General features: G+C 37.2%; 1 protein-coding gene across 3 annotated transcripts in view; it reads right to left on the reverse strand.

Annotated features, from left to right (window-relative positions):
* Positions 1–21,802, reverse strand: part of LOC609469 (histone-arginine methyltransferase CARM1-like) — a 250,915-nt gene that overhangs the window by 161,326 nt on the left and 67,787 nt on the right. Inside the window, exon 2 of one of the 3 annotated variants that reach the window (XM_038527176.1) lies at positions 4,581–4,813. The exons of the other annotated variants lie outside the window; for them this stretch is intronic. Within the exon in view, the coding sequence (XP_038383104.1) occupies positions 4,581–4,656 (76 nt within the window). The 5' untranslated portion in view covers positions 4,657–4,813. The remainder of the gene's footprint in view (positions 1–4,580; positions 4,814–21,802) is intronic. 3 annotated transcript variants of the gene reach the window in all.

The following is a 21,802-nucleotide window of genomic DNA, read 5'->3' on the forward strand; positions in this document are numbered from 1 at the left end:
CACCTGGGTGGCTCAGTGGTTGAGCATCTGCCTTTGGTTCAGGTCGTGATCCTGGGGTCCTGGAATCGAGTCCCGCATCAGGCTCCCCACAGGGAGCCTGCTTCTCCCTCTGTCTATGTCTCTGCCTCTTTCTCTGTGTCTCTCATGAATAAATAAATTCAATCTTTTTTTAAAAAAAATGGAACATGATGCCCTGTGTTCAGGTTGCGAAACAGCATATATGTTATTGGAGCAATTTAATGTGTTTATTTTCTTCATAGAAAGCTGTTTAAAAAGAGACACATCAAAATGTCATCAGTTGTTTCCTCTGCATGGAGAGATTTGGGATAATTTTTATTTTTCCCTTTACAAGGTTCTGCCTTGTTTGAATTTTCTATGAGATTACTTATTTTTAACAATCAGAAAATACATGCAACCAATAAAAGACACCTACTATCGATAGCGTATTTTACCATAGTCTCATTCTTGGTGGGTATTAACATCCTTTTAATTCTCATTTATTAGACAGTAACTGGTAGCTTATTCATTCAAAAGTACTGATTTAAGAATAAGTGTATCCTATACAAGTATTATCTCAATTCTCAGTTTTAAGATCATTCACAGAAGTGAAAGTTTTCTCATTATTTCTCTTTGCTAATCTTATAACTTGTACCAATTTTCTTTCCTATACTTAGACCATGTTAGTACATAAAACAAACATTCTAGTTGACTTCTGTTAACTGACGTGAGCAGTATTAAAGTGCACCTATCTTATGGTAAAGTGTATTATCAACTGATAAATGTGTATTTTTAAATTTAAAGAATCTGTATCAGAAAAATTAAGGAATACATTAAAGAATTGTTGGGAACAATATAAATGCAAGACCATGAAATACAATTACACGATGACAAGTAGGAGTGACGTGGAGATCATATCCAACGTACATTGTACTAAGGTTCAAGGCATCTATCTTTCTACCAAGTTATTATTACTATTAATAAGAAGTATATTTGCAGAATATTCTGACTCTTTACAAACATCTCTATTCATCTTTTCAGTGGTACAGAAGGCTGGATGCTTCTGTGTACTTACTGTCATTCTGCTTTTGAATTTTGCTTTCCTCAGGGACATCTGCTTACTTCGTCAAAGGGCAAGGCCTGATCTGCTGGTAGCAGCAAAGTAACAAGCAGATTAAGTTCATGTGTACAAAATTTAGGCAGCTTTAAAAGAGCCCAGAGTCTTGTGGCTTCCTCCCTGAAAAAAAAAAAGCCACTTGCTCTCCCAGAAGTTTCTCAAAGAAAATCATGATGGCAGTGCTCCGGATGCCTATTATATCTTCCACCTAGCTTCATCTGACAAGATTCCTAGAGGCACATGAAGAAATCCAAGTTCTACCCATTTTGCAAGTGCATACAGGTAAAGATGGAAAAGGGCATGGGGTAAGATCAAGAGAATTGCTCTTGCCTCTATGAAGCAATATTTCTCTATTTCTCCACACAGGCACCGCCCCCCCCCCCATTTTCAGCACTTGCAAATGCAAAAGTCCAATCTCCATCGGAAAGCTACAATGCCAGTTGACCAAGAACATTAGATACCGGGCACGGTCTAAAACAAAGGTTCTAAAGATTTTTTTAAAATTTATTCATGAGAGACACACAGAGAGAGGAAGAGACATAGACAGAGGGAGAAGCAAGCTCCCTGCAGGGAGCCTGATGCGGGACTCAATCCCAGGACCCCAGATCATGACCTGAGTCAAAGGCAGACACTCAACCACTGAGTCACCCAGGCACCCCTAGAACAGAGGTTCTAAACTAGATTTTTATATATAAAGTCCTGGAAAGAAGAGTACTCGTGGCATGTATGCCACTTAATAATATGGCATTAATGCCAATTCTTGGTTAAGTGACCCTTTTAGTATTTTCCTCCCTAGAAATACAAAGCCTACCTAAGGAGTGTGTTTTCTAGAAATAGAAAGCTAAACAATGATTGTATAAACAACACCTCTGTAGATAGAATAAAGTATATAGATAACTGTGCATTTATTATTTCTAACAACTTTAACCACAGAAAAGGGGTGTAAAGGAAAAAGGACAGGATTATGAAACTCTGAAAAATCTGATACTAAAATTTGGCATCAATGCTGATTGTATTAACTTTCCTATGAGATAGGACAAAATAGTAATAAATGAGACACTGCGGCTTCTCCTCCTCTGGAGAATTTTGTACTTGAAGATTAGATCCTAGGCTCTCACTTGCTAGAGTAAGAACTGAAAATGGATTGATTGATTCAGGTTGAAAGGGGCCAAGCATTAAGATATTTTCAAATTGGTTGTCCAAAGTCATTCTCTAATAGAATCTTAAGAAGGGCTCAGGGGAACAAGTTGTTCAGTAGATTCCTCAAGAAGATTCATAGGAACAATATTTCCTGAACTCTTGCATGGCAATAGTTGTCTTTGTCTCTCACGTTTTTGAAGGTCAGTTTTTCTGGATATAGAATTCCCAGCTCACATTTTCTTTCTTTGTGGATCTCTGGTATCTTCATCCATTTTCTTCTAGGGAATAGCATTACTGTCAAAAAGACTGATTTTCTGTCACTTGTATGTAATATACTAATGTTGTTGCCCAGATATCCAGAAGATTTTCTCTCTTTCTTCAAAGGTCAGTAATTTTTGCCAGAATATGTCTTACACTAGCCATTCTAGTTCAATATTTTCAGGTATAAAGTTATTCCTTTAATAGATATTTTCAAATTTTTTCATGTTGGTAAAATTTTCTCAATTATAATTTTCTCATTTATTTCTTTGCTCTGTTATCTTCTCCCCAGGATCTTATATATGTGTTGGATCATCTTTGCTGATCATTGATATTTGTAACTTTGACTCTTTTTTATCTCTTTTTTACATTTCCTTTTACATTTAAATATTTTCCCATCTTTTTCCTTTATTTGATATATTTCTTGTTGCTTCTAGTTTAATCTTCATTTTTTAAATTTTTTATTTTTAATTGATTCATTTTTACTAAGTATAATCCTGAATTCTAACATTTCATTTATGAGTTTGCTAATATGCTTTATGCTACTCTCTCATGTCTTGTTTAATTTTCTTAATTTCTCTGATTTTTTTTAATTTAACCTTAGAGACACATTTTGGGGCATTTATCTTTTTAGCACACTTTAATTGTTGGTGGAGATGTTATTTTGCCCCTTCCTCCCTTTTTTCTCTGTATGGCACTTGACTTTAATACTTTTCTATTGTTCATTTTTATGTGATTATCATTTTCCTAAACTTTTAGAAAGATGGTCATTACACATACAATTTTGTAAGACACTATCAAATTGTTTTCCAGACTGAATGTGCCATTTCACATCCCCATCACCAACAGACAAATGATCCAGTGATCCCACATCCTTGACAACATTTGGTGTTGTCACTATTTTTTGCTGTAGACATTTTTATAGTTGTGCAGTGTTATCCCATTGTGGGTTTAATTTGCACTTTCCTGATGACTAATGATGTGAATATTTTTCATGTGCTTATTTAGCATCTGCAAATCCTCTTCTGTTCATGAGTTTTTATCCATTTTCCAATTAATTTTTTTAAACTGTGGGGCTTCGCAAGTTCCTCTTATATTCTAAATACTGGTCCTTTGTTATATATATATATATATATATGGTTTGTGAGTATGTTTCTCCCATCCTGTAGTTTGACTTTTCATCCTCTTAACAGGATCTTCTATGGAGCAAAAGTTTTTAATTTTGACGAGATCCAACTTATCAAGTTTTACTTTTATGGATAATCTTTCTGTGTCATGTCTAAGAACTCTTTGACTCCCTTGACTTTGTTCATCCTATGGTTTCATTAGATCTTTTTTATTATTATTATTAGTAAAGAGAAATTGAGAGAGAACATGTGCAAGTGGGTAGGGGAGGGGCAGAGGGAGGAGACTCTTAAGCTGGCAACCACACCTAGCACAGCCTGACACAGAGCTTGATCTCACAACCCTGAGATCATGACCTGAGCCGAAACCAAGAGTTGGATGCTTACCTGACTGAGCTATTTAGTCCCTGGTTTCATACATCTTAACTGGACAACTGTGATAGTTTCTCCACTATAATCTGCTTTTGAAACTGAAAATGAATTTACATTACTCCAAGCTTCCAGGTTATAATTAATGAAGCACGTGTGCAATCATTGTAGAGCTCTGCTCAAACCTCCAAAGATTCCCTGTTCCCACCCTGCCACCCGCCCCACGCCCAACGAATGTTAAAGCCCAGACTCTCCTGCCAGGAACTGTAAACTCCAAAAATACATTTCATGCCCCAAACAACCCCCTAAAAAACCACTAGCCCCCAAACATATACTATATAACCAAACTAACTAGCAGCTGATCTCCAAAAAGTGTTTATAATTATGGTGGCAGTAGGGATGTGAAGTTTAAGAGTAGAACTACTAAAGTGATACAGCTCCCTTTCCGCTACTGAAAATATTACCTAATTTACAATATCCATTTCAAATGCCACCACCTCCATGGTACCTTCCCTGGCTGACCCCAACTGGCTTATGTTATTTCCTTATTTCACTACCCCAAGAGCATTTTATACCTTTCTTTTGGTCCTTTGCTCCTTCTTTAATTTCTATCCCCATTTTATTCATGTTGGAAGATGTCACACTACTCATGAGCAGGAATTGTGACCTCTTCACCTCTGATTCCCATGGAGGACTTGGCACACAGCAAGGACCAAAAGTGCTAACGTGACTGGAACCACCACTGGCATCACTCAAGTTCAGATTCAGGTTCACTCAGTTCAAGCTCATGGCCTATTTGCCATGTCCACTGTTAAAAGCAAAGGAAAAAAAGACAAACTTAGCTCATCTTTCTAGCCTCTGAATCAGCTCTAACATATTTTTTTTAACCATTCCTTCTTTTCTGCTGTATCCTTCTCTCCACATATGACCACAGTAGACTGAACAAATAAACACTGAAACTCCATAATGAAATATTAAACACCCCTGTGACCAATATTTTCAAATCAGAGGGAAGTAACTTTTCATTCTGTCTTTAATGAAATAGCATGCCACTTCCCTAACAGCTTCCCAAGGAACCTACTGCTCCCTCAAATTTATTTACAATGCTTGTCTGGGTAATCCTTCAGCTCCCCCCGCCATTTCTCAAGTAGGAAAGTGATGACGTGTTAGAGAGCCCTAGGAATTCTAGGGAAATAGCAACAGATCCTGTTCTTTTTAAAATCTCAACTCTTTCTGACCATACACAGGTCTACTGATTCCAGCACACCACTCAGCACGTAGAATGTAATTGATACATACTTATTGAATTAAGCAAGTAAATCAATACAGTCACAGAAGTAGCTTCCTAAAACATAATAATAAAAAAAAGAAGATTAAAACCTCAGAACATTAGCAGATCAAAGTGTCAATTGAACACTCGGTATTTTTAGTTGACTTTTTTTAAGGCTCTGACAAATGGTTGGGACCTTTTGGTTTATGAAATGTTTTTCCAGTTATGATATGAGAGCAAAAGAAAAAGCTGACTTCCTCATTTCTCCATAAAAATGTGAAATCCTCCTACTCCTCCCAAAGAAGCTGTTTCTCTTAGATTTAAATTTAATTTCACTGTGAATGTCTCTTTAGGGTAACTAAATATCATACAGTCTACATTCTGTCTGGGCAGTATTTTCTCAGATCACTAGCTTTCTCCTTGTGGTTTCTAAAGACTATAAACTGTCTTCTTGTAGTCATTCAATTGGGGATAATTGCTCCAATGTGGATTTACCAGCTATAACAACAAAAAAGTGGGAGCTTCCAATGAAAGAGTATAAAAAAAACAGCTCTGCTGTCAAGAGCTATTCTCGGGACTCATTTTTGTTTTCACCGTACAGCAGATGTTGAGGAACCAGATGTCTGCAAGCCTTGGTTAGGGGATTCATTCATACATGCAGCTAACATTTATGAGCATCTGCTAGAAGCCAGTCACTGTTGACTGGCACTATGGGAAGATGCAAAGAAAGATAAATAAACTGTAGCCATGCCTTGAGATAGCTCACAGTGTAAGGAGAAGAGGTCTGTTCAAATGCTACAGTACTCCCAGAAAAGTGAGTAACTCATTTTGCCTGGGAGACTTTTCATAGGAGACATTGTGCTGGACCTGAACCTTAGAAGAAAAAGGAAGAGCTTGCCAAGTAGAAAGGAAAAAAAAAGGAGGGAAAGGTTATTCCAGGCAGGGGGAAGAGACATTGGGAAAGGCTGGTAAATGAATGCACCAGGAATAAACACGGCAGATCTAGAAATGAGAAGTAATTCTGCTTGGTTTGCAGGTGAACTAGTTGAGTGTTACTACATTAATCTGCAATGGAACATTGGGACAGGGGTCTTTTAATGTTTTCATCTGCTGCAATTAATGTTGCCATTTTGATTGACAACAGTTGCTCATAGTAACTCAAGTTAAAATGGGGCAGCTAGCCATTCTTTGTAGGGCACTTTCACATCCTTTATCTCATTTGTTTCTCCCTGCTGGTTATGAGATAGGGCTCCTTATGCCTATTCTCTAAAAATCAATCCTGAGGCTCAGAGTTCCTAGGCTATTCACTTAATCTCTTCTCAGTCTGGATTGTTACTGTCTGTTCTTCTCATTGTTCTGCATTGTGCAGCTCCCTATGACAAGTAAAAACAAAGAGGAAAAAGACAAAGGCGTTTCAAAATTTCTCAATACATGAGCCCTGAGATCCTGTTTTCAAAGCAATAAGTTGAAAATATTCCCTTTTACTACTTGATCTTAGCTACTCTTAAAGCCTACTTCAAATTCCAGTGGTCACAAATTAATTGACCATGTATATATGCATTTATTTCTGGGCTCTCGATTCTATTCCACCGGCCTAGCTGTCTGCTTTTATGCTAGTACCATACTGTTTTGATTACTGCAGCTTTATCACATAGCTCAAAAGTAAGAAGCATGATGCCCCTGGCTTTGTTCTTTTTGTCAGGACTAGTTTGGCTATTTGGGGTATTTTGTGATTCTATATAAGTTTTAGAATTGTTTCAACTGCCATATGACCCAGCAGTTACACCCCTGGGCAACTGCATTTATCCCAGAGTAATGAAAATTTAGGTCCACCCCAAAACCTGTATACAAATGTTCATAGCACCTTTGCTTACAACAGCCTAAAATTAGAAATCACTTGGATATCTGTCAGTGTGTTGAATGGTTAAACAAACTTGTACATCCATTGCATGGGATACTAGTAAGCAATAAAATGAATGAGGTATGGATCTCAAGGGCATCTGGCTGAGTGAAAAAGCCATCCTCCAAAGCTCACATACTGGTTTCTGTGGTGGTTACACAAATCTACACAGATAATAAAGTGATGTAGAATCATATATACACATTATACCAAGGTCATTTTCCTGGCTGTGATATTATACTAGAATTCCATAAGCCTATAACCATTGGGTGAAGGGTACATAGGACCTCTGCACTATAGTTACAGTTCTCTATAATCTGTAGTTATTTCAAAATTTTAAAAAAGTTTTTTAAAAGACTTATTTATTTATTTTAGAGATGGGGAGAAGAACAGAAGGAGGAAGAGAGAATCTCAGGCAGACTCTGCACTGAGCACAGAGCCCCACAAACGGCTGGATCTCAACGACTCTGAGATCATGACTCAAGTGGCAAACCATGAGTTAGTTGGTCACTTAACCAACTGTGCCACCCAGGTACCCTAAAAAGTTGTTTTAATGCCCTAGAGGAGAAGGTAGGCCACTAAGAAAACCTCTAATGGATTATAGTTTGTTTTAGATGTGTTTTGCAGCTACAATTTTTATAAAGACCAAGTCCTCATCTCTTATAATTATATACTACAGGGTTTACAAACAACAGCAACAACAACAAAAAGAATTGTTTTTTCTTGGGCACCTGTGTGGCTCAGTCAGTTAAGTGTTCCACTCTTGATTTCAGCTCAGGTCATGATCTTGAGGTCATGAGATCAAGCCCCATATTAGCTTTGTTCTGGGAGTGGAACCCATTAGGATTCTATCTTCTCCACACTGCCCCCCCCCATACATGGGTGTGTGTGTGTATATGTTCTCCCTCTAAAAAAAAAAAAAAAAAAAGATTTTTTTTCTACCTCTGTAAAAATACCTTTGGACTCTTGATAGGGATTACACTCAATCTATAGATGGCTTTGAGCAACATGATGGACACTTGAACAATACTAATTCTTCCAAGTCCATGAACGCAGAATACCTTTCTATTTATTTGTCTTATTCAATTTCTTTCATCAGTGTTTTGTAGTTTTCATGGTAGAGATCTTTCCCCTTTTTGGTTGAATGTATTCCTAAGTATTTTACTGTTTTTGATGTTATTGCAAACAGGATCATTTTCTTTATTTCTTTTTCAGATAATTTGTTGTTAGTGTCATAAGTGTCTTTGAAATGGTGAAAAGGGTATGTGAGTGAACTGGAATAGAATCAAAATAGAAATTTTAGAAATTAAATTTAAAAATTAAAACAATAGATGAGTTTAAAAACAGATGAGATACAGCTGAAGAAAGAATTGAACAGAAAACACCTGTTGGGCAATCTTCTAGATTGCTTCAGAGAAAGACAAAGAGACAGAAAATATGAAATCAGTTCAGAGACTGAGGCCATAACAAGAAGATCTAATTTACACTTAATAGGAATTTTACCAGAAGGGAATAGAATGACTAGGGAAGGAATAATACTTGGGAATGTAATGGATGACAATGTGCTGAAACTTAACGGAAAATATGCATCACCACATACAAGCAAGGGTTACCTTTAGGATGAAGGGAAATACATTCTATATTTAGATACACTGTGGTAAAACATCAGTATACCAAAACAAGGGGAAAATCATGAAAGAAGCCAGAGAATAAAAACAAATTAACTACATAGGAATGAAAATCATACTGACAATTGCCCAAAGAAAAGAGGTTCCTTCTGTGTGCCTATCACCAACAATTTTCAGAATCACAAATCAAAAAAAATTTTTTTAAGGTTACTAAGTTTAGGTTTTAAACCAAGCTCTTTTTATGAATTTATTGCCTTGAAGAACACTAGAGGTCATTCTACCCAACTCACTCACTCAGTAAGTGAAGACCTGAAGCCCTGGTCATGACTTCTCTAAGACTTTACAGTTTGTTAATAGCAGGTCTGGTACTAGAACGTCATCTTCTGTTAACCTCCTTCCAAGTGGAAATCTGAAAAGTCGCGATTATCTTTAGCCCATTATATTTGCCTTACAACACTTATTCCTACAACCTTAAATTATCTTCCAGCTCATACACAGACACCTTCATACCCCCACACCCTCTTGCACATACTAATCAAATTACCATAGATTAGAAAATATACCAAAACCTGGTCACAGCTTCTGAAACTTTCAGCAAATCAGAAGCGGCTCATATGTAGTTTGGATAGGTCACTGCAGACACACTCCATGGTGACGGGTCTTTTCTACCCAGTGTATGAGACGGCACAAGGTCCCCCTCCCCCTCCCCCCGCACATGCACTCAACTGGCATTTTCATTCCTCAGCACTACCCAAGTTCTGTTGGCTATTACTGCCTGGAGAAATCTGAGAACATACTATTACCTTCCTTATTATCTTCAGGTGGTAAGTAAATTATTTGAGAGTCCCGATTCTGGATGTGTGGATAATTCACATATTGGAACAGATAGATACTTGGAAAAATTAAGCCCAAAGTAACTCTTCACCAAGTAAACCAAGAATCTCTTTCTGTTGGTGAAGCCTAGAATTGTAGCACTGAAAAGAACTCAAGTGCCTCTATATTGTTGCAGCTCAAAGTGTGTCTGTGGATGGGCCAGCAGCCTTAGCATCACCTGAATCTTGTTAGAAACGTAGACTCTCAGGTCTACATCCAGATTCTGGACCAGAGTATGTATCTTACCAAGATTCCAGGATGACTTAAGACCAGCAAGAAAGTTGGAGAGGGACTGGTCGAACCATCCGAAAGTGAGGGTTCCTCATCCTATTTCTATGTCACGCCACATAGTTTTTTCTTATTCCTTTCTGTTCATTCATTCCTTTATAGCACATATGTCTATATTCTCAGCACCTTCGCTAGTTGAAAAATAAAATTCCTAGATGTGAGTAACAGACCTCAAAATACCATTAAAATGATTAGGCATTTGACTACATTTCTTTCCCATTCAAAAGTAATTTCTAACACCCCTTAAATAAACTTAATTCAATGACGGCTTCATTTACCCTTGAGAACGATATAACAATGTTTTTGCTACTTTGTGTACATAAAGGTAAAACACGAAATGATCTAATCAGTTATTCAGTGAAGTCAGTTTGATGTTCCATCAATTCATAAAAATCAATAATTCACAAAGGATTTCCAGTTTTCCTTAATGCTATTACTTTTCTTTCTTGTAAGTGCAAAAGCAGTTAATATTTTATTTTCCTAAGTTGTATAGTAAGCCATCTAGAATTTTAAAGTGTAGAATATTTTCTATATTCTTTTACAATTAGGGAGCAACTAGGATATGTTTTTCTAGTGCCATTTAATGCAGGTGATCTTGCCTTGGAATTTTCCAAGTGATGCCAGGTTTGAAGAAAGAATGACAAGACAAGGAATAAAACCCTCATGGGCAATCAAATAATATTTTTGCTTCCTTCTCCAACCTTAACTTTATAAAATAATCAAGAATTCCTTTAAGACACTTGATCTGATACAGCACTTGCATTTTTACTGTCCTCCATAAAGATTCTTTAATGTTTAGATTAGCATGTTTTAATAGAACAAATAACTTGAATTACTTTTGTAACTCTAGAAAACACAAATAAGTGGGGACAAAATGGTTTGTTCAATAACTGTGTTGAGACAATTGGATAAACATTTAAGGGCTAAAAAATTTACATATTTACTACTTATTTCTCTCTCTACAAATTAGTAGAAATATTTATTTACAAAAAAATGAAAGTATAAAAGCAGTAGAAGAAAATACAGGTAAATTGCCATAAAACTTTGGGCTGCAGAATATTTGGATACATTTTCCAGGCATTATGCCAATGACAGGAGCCATGAAAAAAAATAAAACCAAATACATCTGACAATCCATTTTTTGAAAGAGTGACAACTTGAGATAAATTACAAACTGGAAATATGCTACAATATTTAACAAAAGAAAATTAAAGACCCACAAAGAGATAACTAACATTTTTGTCTATCAAATTTGTACAGATATTTTTCTATGTCTTTAGTGAATATGGGTTAACATAGGAAGAGAGAGTACTCTTATTATGGTGTGAATGATAGAATACTTTGGAAGGGCAATTTAGTATTGCATATCAAAAGTTTTTAAAATAATCATGCCCTCTGACTCAGTAATTTCAGTTTGATGAGCTTACCCTTAAAATATAATAAAGACTGTGTGGAAAGATTTAATTATAATTCTCTCCATTGTAGTGCTGCTTGTACTTTTGAAAAACTGGAAAAATTTAAATGTCAACCAATGGGGGATTAATTAAGTAGATCATGGAATCCACATGGGAACACCATGAAATTGCCAAAACTAATGTCAATGTGGATGGTTGTTCTTTATGTATTTTAAATGAAATGTTTTCATAAAATGTTTTGTGTAACTCTGATTTTATAAGAAAAAAATGCATACACCTAGAAGTGTCTGTAAGTATAGGCATTGAAGCTTTAATAGCATTTAATAGTTTTTAATTTGATAGGCAGAATTACAGTTTATCTTCTTGCTTATATCCATTTTTAAAATTTTCAGTAATTAATATGTATAGCTTTTTCATAAAAAATAAGTTATTTTTGCAAAAAAAAAGAGAAACAGTATATATCTCATATGCCTTGAAGTGGTAATAATCACTTGGTATTATATCAAATTGAAAGGCACAGAAAATGAATCGTGTGCATGTGTATTTCAGCAAGCTGAAATTGTACTCTAGGGAATGATTGGAATGCATTTGACACTGAACTCAGTGCACCACAAGAATGAAAGCATCAAGGCTGAGTGTGTTTGTCTTCCCACATTTCCCTAAAATGGTTTCCAAAGAAATAAGTGTAAGTTCATAAATAGTAATTTATGCATATCTTTCTAACTCACTATTATTTTAAAATACCATACTGTATGTTGAGTAGTAAGCTTTCCTAACTTGACCATCTGCCTTTCTTTTTCCTAACTCAATCTGTATCTGTTTAATTTTTCTGATAAATCCGGAATTTGATACTGTGTAGAGATGAGAGACTGTCAGCCATTCAGACTAAGACCACATTCTGAAATACTACAGGCCAAAAATTTCTCTCTCCTACTTTCTCTCCTCTGCCCTATTTCTAATCCAAAGTTCCCATCACTATGACACATGGTGAGGACCAGTCTTCAGGCTGTAGATCTGCAACACTTAAAAAAAAAAAAAAAAAAAAAAAAAAGATCTGCAACACTTGTAATACTTTGCCTAAAATATATGTACAGATACATATATTTATATTCATTAAACATACAATATATATCTGAGGACCTAAAGTAGTTGACAATAAAGAAAAAATAATTAATGGAATTTGGAATGTGTTTAGCATCCCATTATCAAATCATACAAAAATTTTAACTTAGGTCTACTTAATGTATTAGACATTGCCGTTTGTATAGGCAGATTAAAGCATGTCCTAATTTCACCATATTCGCAGTTCTGTGGGAAATATAATGAGCCCTTTAATCACCCTGGAAAGGCAACTTAAATTAAAAAATAATTGTCTGCATCATGGACCTACATACAGAACTCCAAACTATTATCTTTCCATATATATATATATATATATAATCTCTATCTATAGATATCTTTTCATTTATACATATACATATGAATATATATATTCTGGCATCTTAATTTACTTTCTCAAGCTTGTCTTTAGACCTTACATAAAGTTACACACAAAAAATTAGTGGGAATGCAAAATGGCACAAGTTTGATTTAGAATAGCAAGCACTGATGAGTGCTACAATGTTCCAGGTTCTGCTAAGTTAGAGGGTAACAAAGAAAAGCAGAAAGACATCCTGCCCTCAAGGCGCTCAGTCTCAAAGTATAAGCAGAGTGTTGCAAATATAACATGGTGTTAAGATGACGACAATGTGTAGAGAGGAAGAGCACCTGCTCAGACTTGGAGGGGAGGGGATGTGTTTCAAGAGACCTCCAGGAGATGATTTAAATGGAAGCACAAAATAATAAGTAGGCAGAGAAGTAAGACTGAAATGATCCAGGCAAGAGTAACAATAGGTACAGAGACACAGAGGCATGAAAAAGCAGGGTATGTGGGGAAAACCATACTAGTTTGATACAGCTGGAACATGAAGTGTGGGGCCAGGAAGGACAGCAGGGGAAAGTGAGCAGGAGCCTCATCTACCATGTTCATCCATCAAACTCTAGTTGAAGGAGCAGAAATCGTTTTAGCTAAACAAAAGACATTTAATTTAGAGAAACAAGGGCTTAGAAAATCATTGAAAGGGCTTTGTAAGCAGCTTGTAGGCTGATCTTTAAGGAGTGATTGCCACAACAATCCCTCTCGAATGACCCTCCACTGAAGCCACCGTCTCTGTCATGATCAGAAAGTGGGGAATCTAGAAGCTACTGATGCAGCTGCTGGCTCCAGGGCCACACACTTTCAGCTACAAATAATGTCAGCATAATGGATGTTTCAGTCCTAGCTCTCAACACCCATGAAACTATGGACTAGTCCCTGAGAACTCTGATGCCTCTGTGACTAAAGAGAAATAATAAATTTAAAACTCCAAATGCATTCATGGTAGAATGATCAGAATTGAGGCCTCTGGATCTTTCTAGCTTATAAAAGCATTCCCTGGTCCACCTGCTTGATGGAAATTCTTCAACATCTAGCATGCATTAAGGCTTGCTATATGAGAGCTGAAATGCATACAGGTCATTGAAAGTATGATCTTTAGCACAACGTGACAATGAGCCTGTTCTTCACCTAGGATTTTTTTTAAAGATGTAATTCATATACCATAAAATTCACCAGTTTAGAGTATACAATTCAGTGATATTTTTAATTCACAATGTTGTGCAACTATCATCACTATATAATTGCAGAACATTTTCATCACCCTATAAAGAAATCCCAAACTCAGGGCACCTGGGTGACTCAGTGGTTAAGCATCTGTCTTTGGCTCAGGTCATGATCTTGAGGTCCTGAGATTGAGTCCCTCATCGGGTTCCTCAGAGGCAACCTGCTTCTCCCTCTGCCTATGTCTCTGCCTCTCTCTGTCTCTCATGAATAAATAAATAAAATCTTTAAAAGAAGAAAAAAAACCCTATACCCATTAGTACATCACTCTCCACTCCTCTTTCCCTCCAGCCCCTGCAAACCACTAATTTACTGTCTCTATGTATTTACAAATTCTGGACTTTTCAAATAAATGTGTCTTTATGTCTGGCTTTTTCCACTTAGCATAATATGTTCAAGGGTCACCTATGTCATGACATGTACTAATACTTCACTCCATTTTAGGGCTGAATAATATTCAAACATATAGACGGACCACAATTTGTTTATCTATGCATTAATTTGTCCATTGACCAGTTGGGTTGCTCCCATTTGTTTAAATTATTATCATGAATAATACTGCTACAAACATTCTTTGTCTTTAAGATTTTATTTATTTGAGAGAGACAGAGACAGAGACAGTGCACGAGTGCTGGGGAGGGATGGGGGGAGAGAGAGAAGTAGACTCTCCACTGAACATGGAGCCTAATGTGGGACTCTATCCCAGGACCCTGGGATCATGACCTGAGCCGAAGGCAGACACTTAACTGACTGAGCCACCCAGGCACCCACACCAAGGATTTTAAGCAGTAGATTCAAGAGTTACAAGACTGGAAGATATGGAGATACAGGTTAATAACAGACTTACTTTCTTTGCTTTATAAATTAAGGCAGGCAACTTCCACTATCATTGTATTTAGTATCTGCTAAACTTTTCAGTATGTTGTATCTCTCCACACTTCAGACTCTACAAGGAAGAGGCAGTTCCTAGCCTCCTGTTTCCAGTGAGATCCCTTATCTCCCAGCCCCCTCTCCCACCTCTGTGAAAGACAAAAGAATTCCTCATGCTTCCATCACCAAGAGAAGAGTTTCTGAGAGAACTTTACTCACCTCTTTGGTGTCACAGCACCAGGAAGCACAGATGAGAATAATGACCCAGTAGCCCCATAATTTCCAGCTAGCTGCCCACTTTCCTCACATCCAGGATTTATCCCATTTTGCCTCACACTCCCATTAACCTCACACACTACTAGAATGTTTAAAAAAAAAAAAAAAGGCATTTAAAAAAATTCTCCAGAATTGTACTCTTTCTTATCTTTTGGAAATGCTTTCCAAACCATCTGCTGGTTTCTGCTTGATACAACTGCATACCAGGACTTCCCAGGTCAAGCTACGCCAAAAACAAGGTAGAGGATGGAAGGGCTGATCTTCCAGGAAGGAAGAAGGAAAAGTTAAATGCTGGGTCATCCCACTTTAAACTATATTACAGTCTTTATCCTCTCTGGAGAAGTCTAAAAGGAGAGATGCAAGATTATCTGTGACTTTTATTTTTTCCTTGTCCTTGTCCATTAAGCCCAAAGGCAGGAATTGATGAAGGCTTAAAAGCTACTTACTCTCATTGCAGAAACTCTTGATTTCTGCTGTTCATCAAGTTCCCATCATTCTGTAACTGGGAGAACCAGCATCCTGTGGCATTAACCCTATTAATACTTTCCCATAAATCAAAAATATTTCTTTAAACCTATTTCTTTTTAAATTTTTTATATCATGATTTTTTAAACTTGTCCCTTAATAATCAGATACCACTCCTGAAGTAGATGGACTCCTGCTTTATGGTTTCTTTTCTAATTGTGAGAAAGGTGGGCCTTAAGAAGAAATTGACCCTATTGCCTAAACAGTGCTACCACAAAGAACTTCAGAGGAATTATTGTTTTATTTTTATTTTTTTAAGATCTTATTTATTTATTCATGAGACACAGAGAGAGAAGCAGAGACACAGGCAGAGGGAAAAGCAGGCTCCTTGAAGGGAGCCCAATGTGGGACTCGATCCCAGGACCCCCGGGATCACAACCTAAGCTGAAGGCAGACGCTCAACCACTGAACCACCCAAGTGTCCCCATTAATTGTTTAATAGCAAATAATTCCATATACCACATTATTTCGGCTACTTTGATCTGCATTTCACAAATGATTCATCTTAGGAGACACACCAGGAGGCTGACCTGCTCGAACCCAACCTTCTAGATGTTTAAAGAGTTATGACTGTGGTAGATGTTTGGTTGCACCTGCTTCAATAATTTTTCCAGACTAAAATTTACGTGGTCATGCTATATGGAGTAGAACTTTTAGTCTTGTCTGCACATATTGGCTCTGTGTTAGCACAGATGGAAATTTTTTTCTTATGATAATATTGATCCTGCCTTTGGGTCTCTACTCTCAATCCTGCCCTGCAGTTCACTTCCAGGCAGAATGTGTGTTGATGGGTGCAGGGGTAGGCAGGAGAGCAGACAAAGGCGCAGAAACTCTTCGGGCATGCAACCTTCTCCCCACCACCATTTTTATAAGAGAATATGAACTTAGTGCCCAGCTCAATTAAAAGTGAAAGCATATGAGTCTCCACTCAACTGGCTACACCAATGTCTACACAGAAGGAGCTTATTCAAAAACATAATTCCTACCAATATATGGGCTACCAGTAATAATATTTATAAAATACTGTCTTCCAGGGTTGACATTCTAATATCCATCTCTATGTTAAGCCAAGTTATCAGAAAGATGTGCACCACACATCCATCTTCCCTTCTATATCTCTCCTTTTCTCCCCCATTGCCCCCCCCCATTTATGGAGGCTATGAATTGGTTATTTTCCCATCTTCACATTGGTGGCTTAGAACTAAGATTGTTGTCCATCTTTAACAAGCATACAGCACAGCACCACGTTTGCTGCACCATCTTATATCCATGCCCCTTTTTCCTCTTTATTTTTCTATCTGTAATTTGGTTTTCTTACTGTGTCTTATCTAAACCTTTGTAAGTCTCCTCAATTTCATTTTGGAATAAAATAGGGAAAAGATAAATTGCTGATCTCCCTGCCTCTAAAATTGCTCTCCCTAATATTTATCCTCCCCATGGATATTGAGTGAATTTTCCAGCATACCCTTTACCTTGCCACTACCTTCCTTATAACTCTTCAAAGGGTCTCTATAATATACATAACTGATTCCAAATTGACTTCCATAGGCCCTCTAAGCTCTCTTTCTCCAAACACATATTTCCTATTTAGGAGACAATGTGGCAGAGGAGTTAAGAGTTCAAATCCTGGTGTCACCAATGACAATATCCCTGGTAACTGAATGAATTATTTAACCCTTCTGAGCTCAATTTCTTCATCTATGAAAAAATGATAAGAGTTACTACCATACAGATTGTTGAGAAGGTGAAAAGAAAATATTTGCCTTCGATCAGGTCATGATCCCAGGGTCCTGGGATCGAGCCCTGTGCTGGGCTCCCTGCTCGGACAGGGAGCCTGCTTCTCTCTCTGCCTACCACTTCTCCTGCTTTTGCTCTTTTTCCACCAAACGAATAACAAAATCTTAAAGAAGTAACAGTTTCTGAGACTTAGTAAGTGGTTAAAGCATAGTGGTTAAAGCATACTAGCTATTGTATTATGTATTTTTACTCCCTTTACCATTAATTATGATCTGCTCATAATAAATCACTTGGAGTTACCTATTGCATCCTCTACATCAAATATTTCCTACACATTCTTTTGCCAAACACAACCCCAGTATCTAACCTCTGAAAATGGTAAATAGACCATTTTTCCTAATTCTTTTTTTTTTAAGATTTTATTTATTTATTCATGAGAGACACACACAGAGAGAGAGAAGCAGACACACAGGCAGAGGGAGAAGCAGGCTCCATGCAGGGAGCCTGATGTGGGACTCAATCCCGGGTCTCCAGGACCACGCCCTGGGCTGAAGGTGGCGCTAAACCGCTGAGCCACTGGGGCTGCCCCCATTTTTCCTAATTATTCCACCTAACCCAATCTCTCCAGACTGGGAACCTGAACCAAACAACTCTTTCTCTTACCAGTATATCTTGTGGACCACTTAGCTCATTGCATTTCAAAAACATATTTATCTATCAGCCTTTCCATAGGATGGCTATGGAGACTAATTACAGTTCCATCTCCAGGAGCCTACACTGTGACTTAGACAGAGTCAATTCTCCATAACAATTTGATAAACCATGAATAAATGAATGAATGGTGGTACCCTGATAGGTATAAATAATGTAAGCAAAAGAATTCAAGAAAAGAATAAAAGGGATTAATGATTAATGGTTTGGGGGGACACAGAGCACACTATGTTTTAGCAAGCAGTACAGAAATATGCTGAGGTTTATGTAGATCAAATAGAAAACCATGCACATTTCATTTTTAAGGTAAGGCGGTTCTGAATGGAGAAGGGCCCCTTAATGAATAAGTGCCTGCTCCTAAGTAAATTAAATTTGTATATCTATAAGATACATATATTAATAATGTTAGTCCCTTGAAAGCTACTCAAAACTGCAAGTTCAAAAAGATGAGGAAATGTTCCCATGGGAAAATATTATGGCTAATTATATAAAATGAACCCTTCTTCACAGAAGATTTTTATTATTGCAGCCCTCAGTATGATATGACCACCTTGGTTTTATCCTGAGACATATTATATCCTTCAAGGGGGTTCTTGGAAGCTGCAAAGATTACCTATGGCCTAGGACCCATCAAGATCGTTGTCCCATCCAGGAATATATGATCATGAGCTCTTTAAACCCACATTCTAGCCAATGTATTTTCATAAAATTTCTCCTTCAACAGGCCTATTGCAAAATATGTCAATGAAACAAAGTCTTATCTATTCAATCAACAAAACAAGAATACCTCAAAATCACACACTAGGAAGGAAGGAAGGAGGGAAGGAAGGAAGGAAGGAGGGAGGGAAGGAAGGAAGGAGGGAGGGAAGGAAGGAAGGAAGGAGGGAAGGAAGGAGGGAGGGAGGGAAGGAAGGAAGGAAGGAAGGAAGGAAGGAAGGAAGGAAGGAAGGAAGGAAGGAAGGAAGGAAGGAAGAAAGACGCAGGGAAAAAGAGAGAAATTCAGTCAGATGGCCATTTTCACTTTCTAGCTGGATCAAGCTAGGCACCTGTCCAAATTATTATATTTGAAAAATTAGTATAAAAAATCCAGACCATTTAAAAGATTACAGATTATCACAATATGAAATAACTTTTTTTAAAATTTTTATTTATTTATGGTAGTCACAGAGAGAGAGAGAGAGAGAGAGAGAGAGAGGGGCAGAGACATAGGCAGAGGGAGAAGCAGGCTCCATGCAGGGAGCCCGATGTGGGATTCGATCCCAGGTCTCCAGGATCGCACCCTGGGCCAAAGGCAGGCGCCAAACCGCTGCGCCACCCAGGGATCCCATGAAATAACTTTAATCAGAATTTCATTTTCACTTATTTATTTATTTGGTTTTTCTGGACTGAGGCATGCAAATTTGCTGAGGAAGAGTAAAACACTTAGTTCCATTTTATGAGAAGTTCACCATTAAGTTACCCACTCTACTGCTGGTGGGCACTGGGTTGTTTCCAGTTTGGGCTATGACAAGCAGTGCTGCTACAAACATTTGTACATGTATTTTATACACATCTATCAGCATTTCTGTAATATACCTGTTAGAACTGCTGAGTGTATGTTCGAGTTTCATAGCTACTGCCAAGCAGGTTTCCAAAGTGGTTATAACAATTTAGCATTTAAGAGGTTTGGTTGAAAAAAAAAAAAAAGAGGTTTGGTTGTTCAGAACTCTCACCAACACTTGGTATCATCAGCTTTTTAAATTTTACCCATTCCAGTGTGTGTATAATGATATATTACTATGGTTTTATTTTCCGTTCCCTGGAAAACTAGTGAGATTCAGAAAAAAAAAAAATTTTTCTCATGTTTATTAGCCATTTGGAAAGGAGGTTTATTAGCCTCCTTTGTGAAAACTCTTCTTAAGCTTTTATACATTTGTCCTTTGATACATCTGCCTTTTCCTATTGATCTGTAGGAGCTCTTTACATATACAAATAGGATGCCTTCATTGGATATATGTATCAAATATCTTCCACACTGCACGCTGTTAGTCCCCTACCAGTATGCTCAGCAATCACCTGCTGTTTGGTGGATGCTTCCTATTCATGCCAATAACTTTTTACCATGAACTTCTCTGTATCCTACCCAAAAGCATCTAGCTCAGAAATAGGCTTAGCCCATGTTCAGTGTAGGTTAGAAGTTTCAGGGAGTTAATGCTCTTAGGAGCGCTCTTCCCAAAAGTGGAGACCCACAAATACTTCCATAGCAAAACTCCAACACTTGCCAACAGAAATGTAGGTTGGCCTATTTGGAATTGATGGTCTTAAATGTGTGTGCCACACAGACATAGCTATAGAATGCAGACTGTTCACCATCAAGTCTTATATTCTCTCCCTTCTGTAAAATTCCATCACAAGCTAAAAGCAGAGGTTATTAGTGACTCGAGGTATGTGTGCACATAAAAACCAGCCAACCAGCCCGAGTGTTGTTTCCCATTAGAGTCCACTCTATTAATAACAACTAGTTGTCATCTAAAGACTCAGCATGGCTGACTGAGTAGTCCTGAAGTCTGAACATCACATCAAAAGTTCTGGTACATGTTTCTTGATGCTCAGTGTATGTGCCAATGACCACCAGCTGGACACTGTGAGTGTATTCACCTGAATGCATTGAGAACAGTGCTTGAAGACAGAGCACTGTGGTTTGGTAATGACTTTTATAAATGACTTCAAATAACAGAATAACAGGGTTTTTTTAAGTTTGATTTTTGTAAGATAGATAATAGCCTAGACAAAAGATATTGAACTCAAGAAGAAAGACAAAATCAGAGAAATGGTCCATAGGAAATACAGTGAGTTAGGAGGCCTAGTTATTAATTTGGGAATTTGCCTTTTTTTTTCCGACTTGTATCCCCAGAATCTAGCACAGATCTGACATATGATAGAAATCAAAAATATTTTTGAATGAGTGAATAATAATAAACAATGCAACATGTTAAATATGGTAATTAATTGTCTGATATCGAAAAATATATTCCATGTAAATCAATGTTTAATGAAAGTAGAGGATCCTTCTAAGAACTAAATCTTTTGAGGGGTTTAATCATTTCTAATAAAATCTTTCTGAAAAGGATCACCATTGGGTGGAAATGTTTATGCCAGTGGACAAGGTTTAAAATATAATATGAATAAACAAGTAAATGGCCTTAACATTGTATTAGGACATAATTTTGCATTATTCTATGCCATAACATAATGTCCTTCACAATCATTCACTTAATATATATTTATTGATTGTATCTTGCATACCAGGTTTTGGGCTAAGTCCTGGGAATGAGGTGGCTTACAAATACACGTGATATAACTGGAGGGAAAAAGTGGTCTCATAAATAAATAAGGAACAAGGCATCACGGTAGAAGTGTACTACTAAAAAACAAAAGTGCGGAGGAGGGGCAAGATGGTGCAAGAGTAGGGTCCCCAAATCACCTGTCTCCACCAAATTACCTAGAAAACCTTCAAATTATCCTGAAAATCTATGAATTCGGCCTGAGATTTAAAGAGAGACCAGCTGGAATGCGACAGTGAGAAGAGTTCGCGCTTCTATCAAGGTAGGAAGACGGGAAAAAGAA

The sequence above is a fragment of the Canis lupus genome, chromosome 1, assembly GCF_011100685.1.
Source record: "Canis lupus familiaris isolate Mischka breed German Shepherd chromosome 1, alternate assembly UU_Cfam_GSD_1.0, whole genome shotgun sequence".
Taxonomy (NCBI): Eukaryota; Metazoa; Chordata; class Mammalia; order Carnivora; family Canidae; genus Canis; species Canis lupus.